At 39.9% G+C, this 15635-nt stretch overlaps 2 protein-coding genes across 3 annotated transcripts; one reads left to right on the top strand and one right to left on the bottom strand.

Annotated features, from left to right (window-relative positions):
* LOC109726396 lies at nt 1798-11899 on the top strand. 2 transcript variants are annotated; one of them, XM_020255961.1, is made up of 7 exons: nt 1798-2944; nt 9032-9119; nt 9246-9299; nt 9403-9494; nt 10658-10893; nt 11049-11222; nt 11358-11899. In XM_020255961.1, exons 1-7 carry the CDS (start codon nt 1905-1907, stop codon nt 11453-11455), a joined length of 1782 nt encoding a protein of 593 aa, XP_020111550.1. In that variant the 5' UTR covers nt 1798-1904; the 3' UTR covers nt 11456-11899. The 2 variants fall into 2 exon arrangements, with proteins under 2 accessions (XP_020111550.1, XP_020111549.1); XM_020255960.1 differs by having other exon boundaries at nt 1799-2944; nt 8975-9119.
* On the bottom strand, nt 12284-14021 carry LOC109726397 (involucrin). Its single transcript, XM_020255962.1, has 2 exons — nt 13472-14021; nt 12284-12714 (listed from the first exon to the last, which is right to left on the bottom strand). Exons 1-2 carry the CDS (start codon nt 13943-13945, stop codon nt 12544-12546), a joined length of 645 nt encoding a protein of 214 aa, XP_020111551.1. The 5' UTR covers nt 13946-14021; the 3' UTR covers nt 12284-12543.

Below are 15635 nucleotides of genomic sequence, written 5' to 3'. Positions count from 1 at the left end.
CATCCAAACATTATTTTTCTTATCCTCATACTTGTTTCTATTCCTGTAATAACTAATTTTTATTTATACACGAACCAAATGGTACCGTATATAAATATTGCGCCCCCAGTTCTTCAAACTTTCCAAAAATTATTGTATTTCGCTGATTACTCGATGTTTTGACATTTATTATTGATTTTGATGGGAAAGTTTTCCCTTTATTATTTATGTACGGACAATCGGACAAACTCAATTCGGTTGCTATTTGTGTGACGATTCTGTGTCAAAAAAATATATATATATTGTAGGATGCGAGAATGGGTTGTAAGGCTCAGGACTAGCAAACCTTGACCGTTGAACCCGACTATGATATAAAACAGATAAATAAATTTTTTGAGGAGAAGCGGGTAAATAGAACGTGCACGCCATGACCATTGGACCCGACTATAATATAAAATAGGTAAATAATTTTTTCAGCTAAATTTATTTTTAAATAAAATAAATAAAATGGATAGTATGCTACTATCTCTAAATATATATATATATATATATATATATATATATATATATATATATATATATATATATATATATATTTGGAGGAGAAGGGAACAAATTTTAAACTAAACAAATACATGGGGATCGAGTTTTTTTAACGCAAACAATTTCCCTGTTTTAAAACTCGGGTCTGTTGGGACCACAAGCGTGCTTCTAGAGGTAATGAAAGCAACGGAGGAGGTCGTGTCAATGGGAATTGGATCCGTGGGCACAAACGACTGTGTAATATTCTGGACGATTTGCAGGCTGCTCCCCTTCCCACAGAAACTTCGAGGGACCAATTCTCTGCAAGCTAATTATGTATGAGATTTCGCTACAGCCTGGGCATGCGGCGCTATCCTCCTTCCCATTAGTTTGAGGTTACCGAAATTTTGGGTTTCAATACGCAGGCCCGAAGATTTCAACAAGCAAAAGTTCATACCGAACTAGAATCAAAATCCCACAACCACCACCAGTTAATATGCTGATATTCCATAATGCAGTCCGTATGACATATGCTTCGCAGGTGTACGCTAGCCAGATATTGGTTGGCCCAGCGATCCTGATTTGCCGGCAGTTCAAATTCAATACGGAAACGAGAAGACAATGGTCGAGGACCATCGAGCTTGGTTTCAGCTTTCTAAATACAGCACTAGTACAAAAGAAAGATCTGATTCATCTGAATCAGGTCCAATCCCAACACCCCATTCACTCCTTGAAAATATGCGATGCTTTTTAAGGGCCTACTATCTCAAAAGAGGCCCGCTGCGTAGCAGGCCGCTCTACCACGCTCCAACTTTGTATAATTGTGTTTCTGAGCTTCTGAGACCCAAGACACAATAACAAAGGGCCCTGAAGGGAGGTACGGGCCCTCGGGCCGAACAATTTCTACAACCAAGTTTGATGATGCGGTGCTCAAGATTAAAAACTTTAAAATCGTTTTCGAACTCGTCACCTCTAATTCTACAAATACCATCGGTCCGTAACATCTTTCTCCAAATAAAAGAAATAAAAAATAAAAAATAAGTAAAATTAAATTAAAGAAAACAAACAAAGACAATGGCACGCAGGATTTCGATTATACAATATACACAAGGGCTGGTTCATGTATGACGTGGTGGACCGATACCAGGCCATGATTTCTCTTGTCGGGGCCCAAGCGTCAGAACCGCGTGCCGTTATAACTTGACGGAGCCGTCATAATCTCGTCACGGCCCCGTAAGCAGTAGGTCACGGTAGGTTCCCCCGTTACCCATTTTAGGTGGGCTTTGCTGGACGAAGCTGCCGCCGCCCGCTAACGTCGTCTGTCTCCCGTCCCGTCTCTGTCTCCCCGCTCCGCCAGGTTCGGATCCCTAACCCTTTCTTACCCCCCCTCCGCCACCCCGACCATGGCCTCCTGCGACGATGACTTCGCCCTTCTCGGAGACGACGCCCAGTCCCAGCCCCAGCACCAGCACCAGCACCAGCACCAGCACCAGCAAGCCGCCGGCGCCGCTGTCCCCTTCGCCCACCGCTACATAGCGAAGGCGGCGGCGGCGGCGGCGGCGGCGACGCTGCCCCTCCGTTCCCGGACCCACGCTGCTCTCAACGCCATCGCCAGCCCCAAAAAGGGGGCGGTAGGCGACGAGGAGGAGGACTACGGCGAGGCCTTCGCCCAGGCGGACGCCTCCAAGTGCCCCGCCCCTTCCTTCCACGACGTCGCCTCGCACCCGCAGCACCACTGCTTCTCCGCCGACGCCAATCCCTTCGTCCACGATGGTCACGACGACGACGACGACGACGACGTCGCCGCCGCCGCCGCCCCCTCTCCCGCCAACGGCGGCAACAACGACGGTAATCCCGATCGCAAACCTCGCGCATCCTCCTCGCACCAGCAACACCGTCCTCAGCAGCAGCACCAGCACCATCCTCATCCTCCCTCTGCCCCCCGGCCCGATCCCAAGCGCAGAAACCCCGACGATCCGAGCGATGGCGAGTCCCCCTACTGCTACGGCAGCGGCGCCTCCAAGAAGACGAGGCCGATGTCGTCCTCCAGCGACTACCGCAAGGACCGCGAGGAGTGGAGCGACACTGCCATCGACAGCCTCCTCGATGCCTACACGGAGAGATTCGAGCAGTTGAACCGGGGTAACCTGCGGGGGAGGGACTGGGAGGACGTGGCCACCATAGTCAGCGACCGCTGCGACGGGCAGAAGGCCGGGAAGAGTGTGGAGCAGTGCAAGAACAAGATCGACAACCTCAAGAAGCGCTACAAGGTGGAGTGTCAGCGCCTCAGCAGCGGCGGACTCGCAGTCAGCCACTGGCCCTGGTTCAAGAAGATGGAGCACATAATCGGCAATTCGTCATCCTCCTCAAAAGCCGGACCTGATGACGACAAGTCCCTCGTTCCTATTACCTCCACTTCCACTTCGAGGCAGCAGATCAAAAGGTTTCTCGTTCTTCATTTATTGCATCCTTCTTGTCTTCTTTCCATTCCCCTCAGTTTCATCGCCCTTAGAGTGTGCATGATTGTCCTTCCAATGTGCCATCAGTAATTGGTTTGGTTGATCGCCAACCATATGAGATAATTAAACTATACAAGTTCAAAAAATTCATGCTTACATTGTTCTGAAATGTTCGAAAGAATGAAGGCCTCAAGATTGCATCCTTTGTGAAAGCAAAACGGAAGCGCTGGGGCATGGGTGGAACGGGCATCTTGAAGCATCAAATCTTGAAGCATTGATGCGCGTACTCCTTGCAGGACTTGCATCTAGATCATTGGAATACTTATTCAATCTTTAGATTGAATGTTACTCGAGTTGACTATGAGAAACTAAAGTAAGTTTGCATGTGGAACCTATCCTAACAAAGGAAACGGAGAATATAATAATATTAGGTTAATTAAGATGATAGGCAAAGGAAAATTAGGTGTTTAAATCCTATAACTTCAACAACTCAAGGGAGGAGCTTCAGTATGGAGGTTGGGCTGAAACTCTAAGACCACAACCTCGTTTGGTGCAAATGGGGTATAACAGCATTAAATCACCTTGAGAGTTGAAGATCTCAGTTTCCAATAAGAATAGCATGTGGATGGCTTAGCTTTAGAACATTGGACAAAGTGTATGAAAACTAATTTTTTGGATCAAAGCTAACTTATAAATGATTGATATGTAGTTGTTTTATCTCTTTGATAATTTCAAGTCATGATTTCTGCATGAAAGTAGTTACTTAAAATATATTGAAATGCTATGAAAATCTTTCTATGATCATTTTGATTTTCTATATTTGCTTCGATCTTTTGACAAGTTTAGAGATGTTCCATCCAAAATCCAAAAACTCAAAACAAATACTCCAGGTGCTAGGATTAAAACTGAAACTGAGATATATATTTTGAACATTGGATCAAACCAAGTAATGTTGGAAGGGTAAGGTAGATCAAAGGAGTATTCACTGAAAGTATAGTCATAGATAATTATAGAAGGCAATTGTCGTATATGGACTGTCAAGGAGCCCCATTGCATGTGCGCAATCTGTACGGTGTAAATAGGTAATTGTAATAGATAAAGGATCTCCAAAGAAATGGTAAAGATAGATATTATGTGTATAAGAGAACATGTTATCTGTACTCTGTAGATTCCAACTAGTGATTATTCTGAGGCCTGATTGGTTATATTACGTCCTCATTTCATTGGTGCAATGAGAGAAATTTTATGAGGTTATACACAATGGCCACATAATTGAAAATTCAAGTAGAATAAGATAGGTACTAGCTCTTGTGGGGAAGTATCATTGAAATTAGAACTAGGCTAATATACTATTAATAGTACCGAGTCATTGGTGCTACCAAGTTTTTGGCCATTGGATTAAGAGATGTGCGGTTAGGATGATGTGGGCCTCCTAAGGTTGAGTGGGTGGTTAGTTGAATAGTATGATCTAACGGGTGAAAATGATCAAAAGGGTAGATCTAACGGCGGAAAACTTGGTAGCACAAAGTGCTTCGTGCTATTAATAACACAGTAGCCGGACTCTTGAAATTATGCCAATTATGCATCCTGATCTTGCCCAGAGTGATTACTTTCGGTCAAGTTAGAATAGTGTTATTAATTCTGGGATTCGTATTCTTTTTGGAATAAAGATTTTGTATAATTTTATCTTCATGTGCTTTTGAAGGAGCTAAACAAAGATATGCATATCCTACTAGATATGACTTTGTGTAGATTTCACTTGATTCCACTGACTTACTATAATTTTGTCTAGGTCTAGGTGAATCTTGTTAAATCTAATTGTAAACTATTTTACTATGGTTTTATATTAATTTTGTATGATAGTACTAAAGCATAATTTGATTCCTTCCAAATTTGATATGAATTCTATATAAACATGATATAATTTTATTAAAATCTACTATCATTACATTTTATTCTGTCCGATCGTAACAAGGATTGTTGTGCCAATGTCATGGGCATATCAGTGTGCCATCGGCACCGCACAACTCGCTGACACGGGACATTCCAGTGTCTACATGCCCCTTCATGCCAGCGGCATGCAATTGGTTCATTGGCACTTGTTCACATGTTTTATTTTAATCCTTTCACATGTAGGAAAAAGCTTTCTAAAGTGTTTTAATGGTTCTAGTGGCTATCAAAATGGCCTAAATGGTTAATCTCATGAAGGTTAGCAAGAAATATGAATAGATGATGGGGGGATGCACATGTTAATGACCCAAAATATGCTCTTAAACATTTCATGTAAGTAACATGCATGAAGATGAAACTGTAGCAAAACACATTGGTGACATTGCATCATTTAGTAATACATCAGTCTCCGTTACACAAGATTGATGTGTTGGCTATGCAAGAATGGCAGAATTGGAAGAAATATCCAAATTTGTACTGTTTGCACCAAAACTTGGTCCAATTATGTTGTGGAGCTAATTATTGGATCCAACTATTACTAGTTCTACAAGATCATCGAATATTTCAAGTAAAAAAGACTTCACTGTAACTTTAGTTTTCAGAATTTTCAAAAAAAATCAAAATGAAAGATGGAAGAAACAAAATAAGTGAGAAGTTGTCAAAAAAATGATAGATACTTCATCAATTTCCATGAAGAAATCTAAAATACCTTCACGATATGATTTACTAATATTTTAAGTAAACAAAACTTATTTTCTAAGTTTTATTTTCTAATTTTTTGTTAAAAAAAATGAAAGAAACTTGTGAAATCTTTGCCAAAAAAAAATGATGGCTGATAATGCCTAGATCTACAAGATTCTTGATTCCTACACATAAAAAAAAAAGCTCCAAATCTCTCTAGATCTAAAAGAAAGCCTAATATTATTTCACTAACAAGAACAAAGTAAAAAGACAAACCGTTTTATTCTCATATCTTCCTCTTGGTAGGTTTCCTAAGCTGCTCTCCCACCAAAGGATGAAGGCACGGGATGGAGAGATCTTAAAGTAGTTCTAGGATTTTGCAAGTATTTTAACTTCAAGAAAAAACTTCAAAATATATATGTAATCTGACAGCAAACTGGAACGTAGAATATCAACTTGGCAAAATTCAATACATTGCAGCACACCTCCATATGAGGCGGCACAGACCCTGTGCCACGTGCCAACATGGGAGTGGCACGCACTTCACGACAATATTTGGATCCTAACCAAGTTGTTGGCTTCTTTGGATTTAGCTTTCTTTGGTCTAGTTTCACATGTTTGCATTATCTACTATTTAGGAATATTTTGTTCCTTTTTTTTATTGTATTTAGAGTGTGGTTCTACCTGTCATGGCATGACACTCGGCACTGTCAACACATGCCCACCGTGTCGACCGGCACAACATTCCTTGATTATAGTGTATCATGTAATGTTAGAAATTAGAATGAGAGCTAAAGTTCAATTCCAAAATAATGACTCTTACCATATAAGACATATGTTGTTGGGATTACAATAAAAGGATGTCTGAGAGTTTAAAGCTCGCATTAATTGAATCGACCTTCTAAATAAGACGTAGAAACTGCAAATTGACAGATAGGGCTTGATATACAATAATTTTATGTAATTTGAATTATTTTCTAGGAGAAATAGTGATTAGTACTTGATTGTGGTGCTCATGATGGATTTTGATATGGAAAGAATAATTGTCTTAGACTCTCTTATCTTATTATAGTCTCCTATCCCTTTCTTCCTTTATTCCATTTATTTGCTCTTTTCACCATCTCTATTAACTGGTTTATTAGTTGTTTATCGTTATTATGTCGCTGGACTTCTCCTATAATCGATAACAGCATTTTAGCCTCACAAATTTTCTCCCAATAAAACTTCTACAAGTCATATGATAACTTGGAAAAGTGTAGGCCATTATTCATTTTAGCAAGGATGGGCTATTGGCTTCTAATGTACATTGTGGATTTTTTTTATAAGAAATTCTGTTTCATTAGGTTGATTTTTACCTTTTAATGTGTATCTGGTATTACTTACTATGTTAGTCATCTCGATTTTCTATTTCCTCTTCCCTTTATATGATTTAATATCTTTCATCTACGTTTCTTTTTTAATATTAAATGCTTTATCCTTTTTCTTGATTATTATATTATGTGTATAAATAGCAACACTTGGGCCTATTATGTGACTCTGATCTATGCCCACTAATTAGAAAGAGTAACTTACACTCAATTTCTTATCTGCTTCCTACTGAAAATGGTTCAAATTTTAGCTATATATATATATATATATATATATATATATATAGAGTCCAGCTACTATGCTATTAATAGCACGAAGCACTTGGTGCTACCAAGTTTTTCGCCGTTAGATCTACCATTTTGATCATTTTCATCCGTTAGATCATACTATTCAACCAACCACCTACTCAACCCTAAGGGGCTCACATCATCCTAACCGCACATCTCTTAATCCAATGGCCAAAAACTTGGTAGCGCTAATGATTTCGTGCTATTAATAGCATAGTAGCCTAGTTCTATATATATATATATATATATGGTTTATTCTCATCTCATGTTTGTCCAGTGAAGTAGGCCTTGTGATCAATTTTCTTTATCTAAGACACAGATGAAGTTGAGGCCAAGGATTTAAGTGCCCAGTGGCACGGGCCGTATCTAGTTGAGGCTATAGGAAGTGAATGTTGGAGTGGGATAACTAGTGAGTTTTCTTGGTGCAAAGGACATTCGAGGTTGTAAATTCTGTTTGCTAAGAAATGTAGAAGTTAGTAGCTTATTGTTGCATGTAACTGTGTGAGGTCTCTCCTGTAACAATTCAATGAACGTGCCAGATTGTTTGCGGTTTGAAGATACATCAGTTAGAGTGTATAGTGTTCTTGTATTACCAGGCAAATATGGGATTCCAAAATCTCCTTCAGGGTGATCATTCTATGCACCAATTCATCTTTCCATAATTTAGTAGTAGTGATAAAGACGGAAAAGATAGTTCCTTGGGTATTCTTGTTTCTACAAGCATTGAATTGGGTTTTGAATACAATGGATATGAATGGTATCCTCAAACAAAAGGAAAAGAAATGGAAAAAAAAACCCTCCTGGAAAGGTTGCAATTCCTGCTTTGCTCCCAAAAATATGTAGAGCTGGTGGAGGGGAAAGAGGACTATGCAGAATTTACGATATTTCAGGGGGCAAAGTGAAAACTATCTTTCAGGGGGTTTTCTGTATGGCAGCCTTATCTCAGTTATTACTCTTTTTGAGAAAATAATTACTCTTTTGTTGTTCTCTCTTTGTTAAAAATATGATAAGAGAAATCTGCATTACAAGTTAAAGAATGTTGCGCAGACCCTTTGACTCAGAGACTAAAGGAATCATGTTGATATAGCTTCTTTCCTCATTTAGTGCACCCTATGTCATAGCTCTCTTTGTGAAGCAGTTGCTGTGTTGATATATGTGTCACCCATGTATTTCTTTATATCATCCTATCTTTTAAGTAATGTTTTTGTGTCTGACAGAAGCAAGCCCTTTCTAGGATGCGGAAATTGTGATGGATGAATGATTCATTTTATTAGTAAAGTAGTATTTATTAAAGATCTTTTAGTATAGAATTACTTGTGTTACCTAGGTCTACAAGAAATTTTTTTATTTTCAAAACAATTATTATGCATTTATTGCTTTAGTACCTTCTTAGGCAGTTCGCTTCTTTGCTTCAAATTCCGCTAATGAGATGAAGCAAAATTTTGAATAATTTCTCTGTTATCAATTTGATGGATCATCATGAATTATGATGTTCTTAATCAAACTATAATAGCCTGTGCATCCTACGAAGTTGTTTAAGCCTTTTTCTCTTATTCTATTCACTTTTTAGCCCTTAAAGTGTTGAGGCTTTTTCAACCTCTTGGCCAATCTTGGAGCCGAGCCAACTCTTATGCATTGGGTTATACACGGTTCTGCTCGTCTAGTACTACAAATTTTAAAACCATGATATGCTTAGCCGTAACAGTATGATGTTAACTGCATGTGCAGGTATCACGGTGCTGCATCTGGTCCTGTTAACGTTCCAAATAACTCGAAAATGAATAGTCTCTCAAACCCAAGATGGAAAAGGGTGGTTTTGAAAATCAGTGGTGCTTCGTTAGCTGGAGCTGCTCCACATAATGTTGACCCTAAGGTGAATTATGAAGTTATTCTATTTGTTATGTATTTTTCTCTGTACCTCCTATTTTTGGCTACTACGGTTCTATAACCACTGCCCCGATTATCCCCAACTTGATATGCGTTGCTTCTTTCTTCTCAGGTGATCATGCTGATATCGAGGGAAATTCAAATGGCAAACCGTCTTGGTGTACAAGTACTCTCTGGTCTTCTTGAGAGGAAATATAATATCAATTTTGGATTATGATCTCAAGAAGTCAAGATTCTAAAATTTTTTTTATTGCTTGTGCTGTTATCAGGTGGCAGTTGTTGTTGGAGGTCGAAATATCTTTTGTGGTGACAGTTGGGTAGCTACAGCTGGCATTGATCGGGCTACAACATACCAAATAAGGTAACTGGTTTACTGAGTAATGCTATTGTAGACCAGTAGTTCTTGTTTATCATCCAACTATATGTTTGTTAGCATGTGTTATTACTTATTACACCAGTCTTACAAATTCGGTCTTGTGTTAATGTAATATTGAGTCATGAAGTTGGAAAGTTCTCATCATAGAAATAATGCAGTCTAATGAATCCGTTTATTATTTCAGTAACTCTAAAGAAATTCCTAGAGGACTAACCATTAGTACATAATGTAATTTATCAATATATTTTTTATTACACTATAGTAGTGTTCAGTGCATGGCTTTGAGCCATGTGATATAATTTTAAAGTAAGATATCTTTGTATATAACGTAGAGAATTACTCAAGCTTTGGAAAGAGGACCTGCCAATGTTTCACTCACTGTAATTTATCACCTTGCTAATTGTTACTCACAAAATTAAAGCAACTATCTTAACTTTGATGAAAGTGTCCAGGTGGGACTCACAAAATTAAACAAACAAGATTTGTTAAGTACAGTAGCAGTTCGTGATATTATTGGATTTCTGACTCAGGAAACTAGTTAAAAAAATCTTATTTTCTTTTCCCTCCCATATTGATATTCAGGCTCGTGTAGAACTATTGCAGCTTTTTGTACATGTTTCTTCATTCTTCTTCTATGATTTGTTAAACAAACAAGATTTGTTAAGTACAGTAGCAGTTCGTGATATTATTGGATTTCTGACTCAGGAAACTAGTTAAAAAAAATCTTATTTTCTTTTCCCTCCCATATTGATATTCAGGCTCGTGTAGAACTATTGCAGCTTTTTGTACATGTTTCTTCATTCTTCTTCTATGATTTATGGGTTAGTGAATCTGTAGTTTTGAAGCATTGAAGACTCAGCACTGGGCATCTGACCTCTTACATATTTGAAGATGACCTCTATGTGAAGATGAAAACTTTTAATGACCAACATTTACCAGTATCTTTCTTTATCTTTGCATATAGTTTTCTTTGAATGCAATAATTCATTATAGGTTCCTACTCGCTTGTCTAAAGATAAGTAAGATTAAAATGACTATGATGATTTAGTACATGTTACTTCTGTTTCAAGTTCGCTGTGGCAGCATTTGATAGAGTGTTTATTTCTATAAGATAGTTCACTTTTTCTTTAACATGTGAGATTTGGCAGTATGATGGCATCAGTAATGAACGCTGTATTGCTGCAAGCTTCCTTGGAGAAAAATGGCGTAGAGACACGTGTGCAGACTGCGTTAACAATGCCAGAAATTGCAGAACCATATGTAAGTCGGCGGGCTATGCGTCATCTAGAAAAAGGAAGAGTCGTTATATTTGGCGGAATTGGTGCAGGGATCGGGAACCCACTTTTTACAACCGACACAGCAGCTGCCCTAAGAGCGTCTGAAAGTATGACATTTTTAGTGATCAACAAAAGCCCCTCTCTCCTAGGGCCTTATTTTCATTTTTGTTTCTTTTCTACTTTGGTCATTATATTGTCAAAATTTCCATACGCATCCCTCGAGTAAAACGTCAATCATCTAAAAAGTCATAATCTTGGGCAGTTAATGCGGATGCCATCCTTAAAGGAACTACTGGAGATGGTTTGTACAGTTGTCATCCGAGAAATGGCAATAATGTACCATTTGAACATATCTCGTACAGAGAGTTGGTCTCAAGAGGCTTTACTGCAATGGACATGACAGCAATTACCTTTTGTGAGGAGAACGACATTCCAGGTTAGATTCCTGTTCTCTTCCTCTCACTGCCGACAAATTCCTCGTTGGTGAACTTTTGGGTTTGGTTGATGTTTATCGCTGTATAAGTTTCTGCACTCCAAAGTTTTTCATCCGTTGTAAAATTTTGGCCTGCAGTTGTTCTGTTTAATCTACTAGAGCCAGGGAACATATCTAGGGCACTTTGTGGGGACCAAGTTGGAACGCTGGTTGACCAATCCGGGAGGATAAACTGATCCTTTTCATGTCAGCCAATTGGCCCCATATTGGAGAACCTTTGTTGCATTTAATCTTCAGATGGCATTTCCATGTAGCCTCCGTAGCTAGCTGCGGTTTGAAGTAGCTGCAGCCTGCAGCATGCCATTTGCATCTGAAGGGCAAGCAGCGATGGCAGTGTGATGATTGATCGAGCACTGTATAATTATAACTACCAGATGGATGGTCAGGCCGCCCCAGCTCCGTGCCCAGCCCTCAATCGGGAAATGGCATATTGCTTGTAAAATTGGATTTGTAATCTATATTTTGTGGTAAATGATTGCTAAGAAGTCCTTGAGCCCGTATATAGTGTTTTGATGTTATCTGGGATAGGTTGTATACAGATGAATTTAGCGTGACGCTCTTTTTTCTTTTAGGTAAGATCTGATGCCCTTATTGGGAAAGAGAAAAAATGTTTTTAAGTAGTATCGTTTTAAACTGCTTGTCTGCTATAGGCTAACACCGGTTTTGCCTTTTAGAAAGCCAACTAACTGTTTGGCTGCATGAATTCCTTGGTACCTGCACATGATTTTTCCAAATACAAATGACTCCGCATGAGGATATCCTCTGCCCAACCACCTATAACTACAACGAAAGGGAACCTCGTGATGCCAAACCATTACCTATGACTAAATATTCATGATGGTGGTTCTACGGCTGCTCAGACGTTAAGGAACTTATAATAATCCTTAACTTATAATAATCATCTTACCGCCAGCATTACCAAAAGAGAAATTTTCTCTTCTTTTGCTAGTTCTTTGCATCTGAAAGTTAAATATAAACGACTAAGCACTCGCAAGCAGGCTCAATTGCCCTAGTCACATACAGGGTTTAGTATAAAACACAACAAAAACATACTTTCCACAAAATAACAAACTTGAAAAAAATTCTTTATCACAGCTATCTTTTAAAGATTCAAACAGTTTGTTATACTGGAAAATCAAAGAACATAGCAAGCTGAGAGAAGGTTCTGTTTGTTGCAAGAACTAAGAACTAAGAAGACCACTGTGCTTCAAAGTTTGATTAGAGCAGCAAACTTGCTCAGCATCTTGTTAGCTTCCGCATCAAATTAAAGAGGGGTTGCATCAACGATAGCCTCCAATATTCTCTTCTCCAAGTTCTCCTCTGAAACCCACATGGAACTCTGTTGGCGTAGAAGCCCTTTCTGTGCAGCCTTCTTTTCTTCCCTTGATTTCTCTTTTGCCCTCCAACTTTCCAGTTTCTCAGCTCGTTCTTTTAACTGTTACAGACAATTGTGTAAATCAGAGAATATCAAGTGAATCTACAACTCACATTGAACTGATTTCTTTTCGATGCAACTGTATAATTTGGATTGTAATTGTCAGATCATTAGAGGATTGTTCTACACAAAGGATTAAAGTCGGTTCAGTTGTGGAACGATCATGATGTTGCGAGCCTTTCCAAACAATTATAGTGTGCTGGCTCTCATTTAACTGATTTAAAACCCATTTGCTCTTCAATTGTGGTATAACTCAGATTAGATCGTTATGATGTATACCGTTTGAAAAGGTTCATAAGTTTTGATCATTCTAGAGCATGAATCTCAGCAAAATCCTGCACCTGAATAGTACATCTATCCATACTTTTTGGCACACTACACCTGATGTTCGCTCATATGGCATCCAAATCAAACGATTTCTCGCACTAGTTGATCGAAAATTTCACATCACAGCGTACACCCGGTTTTGATCTTGAAGTTAGATGTTGGGGGACGCACTGGAGCTCAATCATTTGTGCAACTGAACAAAACTAATCATAAACTATTCAATGAAGTTCTCTGATTTAAGTTGGAACACCGGCAGATCGACCGAGCATTGACAAAACCCCTAGATTGGACCGCCGAGCGAGGGTTACGTGCGAGCGTAACGAGGGCATCAACATCAGTAAAAGTAAGAAGAAAGAGAGATGATAACTTCGTGGAGAATAGCAGAGGAGAGGAGAGGAGAGGTAGGGTAATAGTGAGGAGAGGAGATTACGAGGGTTTGGCGGAAGTCCTCCTCGAAGGCCCTGCGCTCGGCGGCGCGGGTCTGGGCGGCGGCGGCCTTGGCGGCCTTCCGCTGCTCGTTGGCGAGCCTGGCGGCCTCGCGGCGGGCCTCGTCCCTGCGCGCGCGCTCCACGCGCTGCAGCTCCACCTCGTACGCGTACTCCCTGCGCAGCTGCTTCACCTCCCGCGCGTAGTCCCGCCGCAGCCGCCCCAGCCGCGCCTCCGCCACCCGAGGCTCCGTCACGGGTTCCCAACTCCCCAGGTACGCGCACGCCTTCGAGAACTCGTGCTGCTGCTGCTGCTGCTGCTGCTGCCGCGGCGCCCCCCGAGGAGGAGGAGGAGGACCCGACGCCGACGCCGACGCCGACGCCGACCTCATGGGGGAGCGCAGCGCCAGGAGCGGCGGCGGAAGAGGGGTTGGACGACGAGCGGAGAAGGAGCGGTGGAGGATCCGAGCGGTGGCCATGACTCGGCCTCGGCCTCGCGCGACTTCGACCGCTCCCCAAAGCCCTTTTCTCTTTTGATTAGGTCTCTCATCCGACTAAACCAAACAAACCCTAGGCCGAGGGGGTTCGGCCGGTTCGGCCTAAATAGGTGCCGGTTCAGCACGCCCGAACCGGTTCCTTTTCTTTTTTTGGTGACAGTTCGAGACTCTCCCTTTCTGGGTAAGTCCACAAATGGAAACTCTCGGGAACACTACCAAAACGGAAAGAAACCGAAAAAACGCATCCGTCGGTTTTTTTTTTTTTTTTTTTTAAGAGAGGAAGGTACTATACAAAGTATCAATCAAGATTCGAACTTAAAATATCGAATATCAAACATCAAATACTTTACTATTTGCGCTAGAAACGATTGATGTATAACAGGACTCTTAAGCCCACAAATATATGGACTCTGTTTTTCGGCAATTATCTTTTTTGAAGTAATAAAAAATGGAATGTCTCAGAAATATTACCAATTTTAAAAAGAAATCGGAAATATGTACATAACATAGCTTAACAGATAAATTCATGTACGGTTTTTTTTTTTTCTGAGAGAGAGGAAAAAGCAGAGAAATTTATCGGGTTAAATCTCTGGTTGTTTTACTCTGTTTTCTTCTTCCTTTTTTTTTTTTGGGTTTAACAGCATAATTTTTTTCTTGTTTTGGTTTAACATGCACGACTTTTCTTTTTTAATCTGGATTAATCACAAAATAGAAAATCTCGGGAGTGACAATCACAAAATAGAAAATCTTGGGATTGATCATGGGTTCAATTGAATTTCAAATGATAAGGTAAGCTTGATGCTTTGAGCATTTCAAATGATAGTGCATATAATTGAATATTGTACAAGTATTTAAGATTTCTTGAAACCAAATATCATGTCTTGTTGGCTGCTGTTGACTTATTGCTCCAGAAGTCCCAATATGATAATTTAATTGTTGATCAAGGACGTCTGTTTGTGTAACATAGTATACTAAAAAATCTTTGCTTCATTAGAGAGTTTAAGGTGAATCAATATTAAAAACGTACTTAAAAAGCAAAGCTTTAAAATAACCAATAATTAATCTTATCCTCATGCTAATCAACCATAGACTATTATAAGATCACAAGCAAATATTTATAATACATTATCCGATGGGTATAAAAAAGAGACCAAATAGTTGCCCGTCATGCAAAAGCTCTGCCTCAGTGACGTGCATGCATCAACCGTGACTTTCCCACTCCAAGTACTTGCAAAGCTGCACTTGTTGCTAGAGCTCATGGGGATGCAGCAGAATATAGCAACAGGGTACAACTTGTTATGAGATAGCAAAGAGATGCTGGGCATCTGCTCAAACAAAACCATTGTAAACCGAGGCAGCAAGAAAGCCATACAACTACAGATAACTAATTCCAAGACCTTACTCCAATTCCAAGAACACAAGCATAATGATTGCTACAAAGCGGCAGTGGCAATGAATAACACTACATAGACAAAAATTAAAAGGAATGTACGCACATCAAGAAGACCAATCCCAATCTCGAGTGCTGAAACAAAAAGAGCTAACAACTACAGCAGAACTAATATAAGGCTACAATTTCCCAGGCGCTATAATGATACAATGACGAGATGAAAAATACAACATCTCTTAATCCAAATCTCTGAAAACATCATGGCAAAAATACTCGGCCAAT

The sequence above is a fragment of the Ananas comosus genome, linkage group 21 (assembly GCF_001540865.1).
Source record: "Ananas comosus cultivar F153 linkage group 21, ASM154086v1, whole genome shotgun sequence".
Lineage (NCBI taxonomy): Eukaryota > Viridiplantae > Streptophyta > Magnoliopsida > Poales > Bromeliaceae > Ananas > Ananas comosus.
Note: the sequence above shows the minus strand (reverse complement) of the source record. Positions and strands in the feature narration are given on the sequence as shown.

Excerpts from the sequence above, each read along its gene's own strand:
- LOC109726396 (XM_020255960.1), top strand. The coding sequence starts at position 1,905 with ATGGCCTCCTGCGACGATGACTTCGCCCTTCTCGGAGACGACGCCCAG. Across the intron at positions 9,300-9,402 it reads CAAACCGTCTTGGTGTACAA|GTGGCAGTTGTTGTTGGAGG; the intron begins GTACTCTCTGGT and ends TGCTGTTATCAG. Across the intron at positions 9,495-10,657 it reads GCTACAACATACCAAATAAG|TATGATGGCATCAGTAATGA; the intron begins GTAACTGGTTTA and ends GAGATTTGGCAG.
- LOC109726397 (XM_020255962.1), bottom strand. The coding sequence starts at position 13,945 with ATGGCCACCGCTCGGATCCTCCACCGCTCCTTCTCCGCTCGTCGTCCA. Across the intron at positions 12,715-13,471 it reads AGGACTTCCGCCAAACCCTC|TTAAAAGAACGAGCTGAGAA; the intron begins GTAATCTCCTCT and ends TGTCTGTAACAG.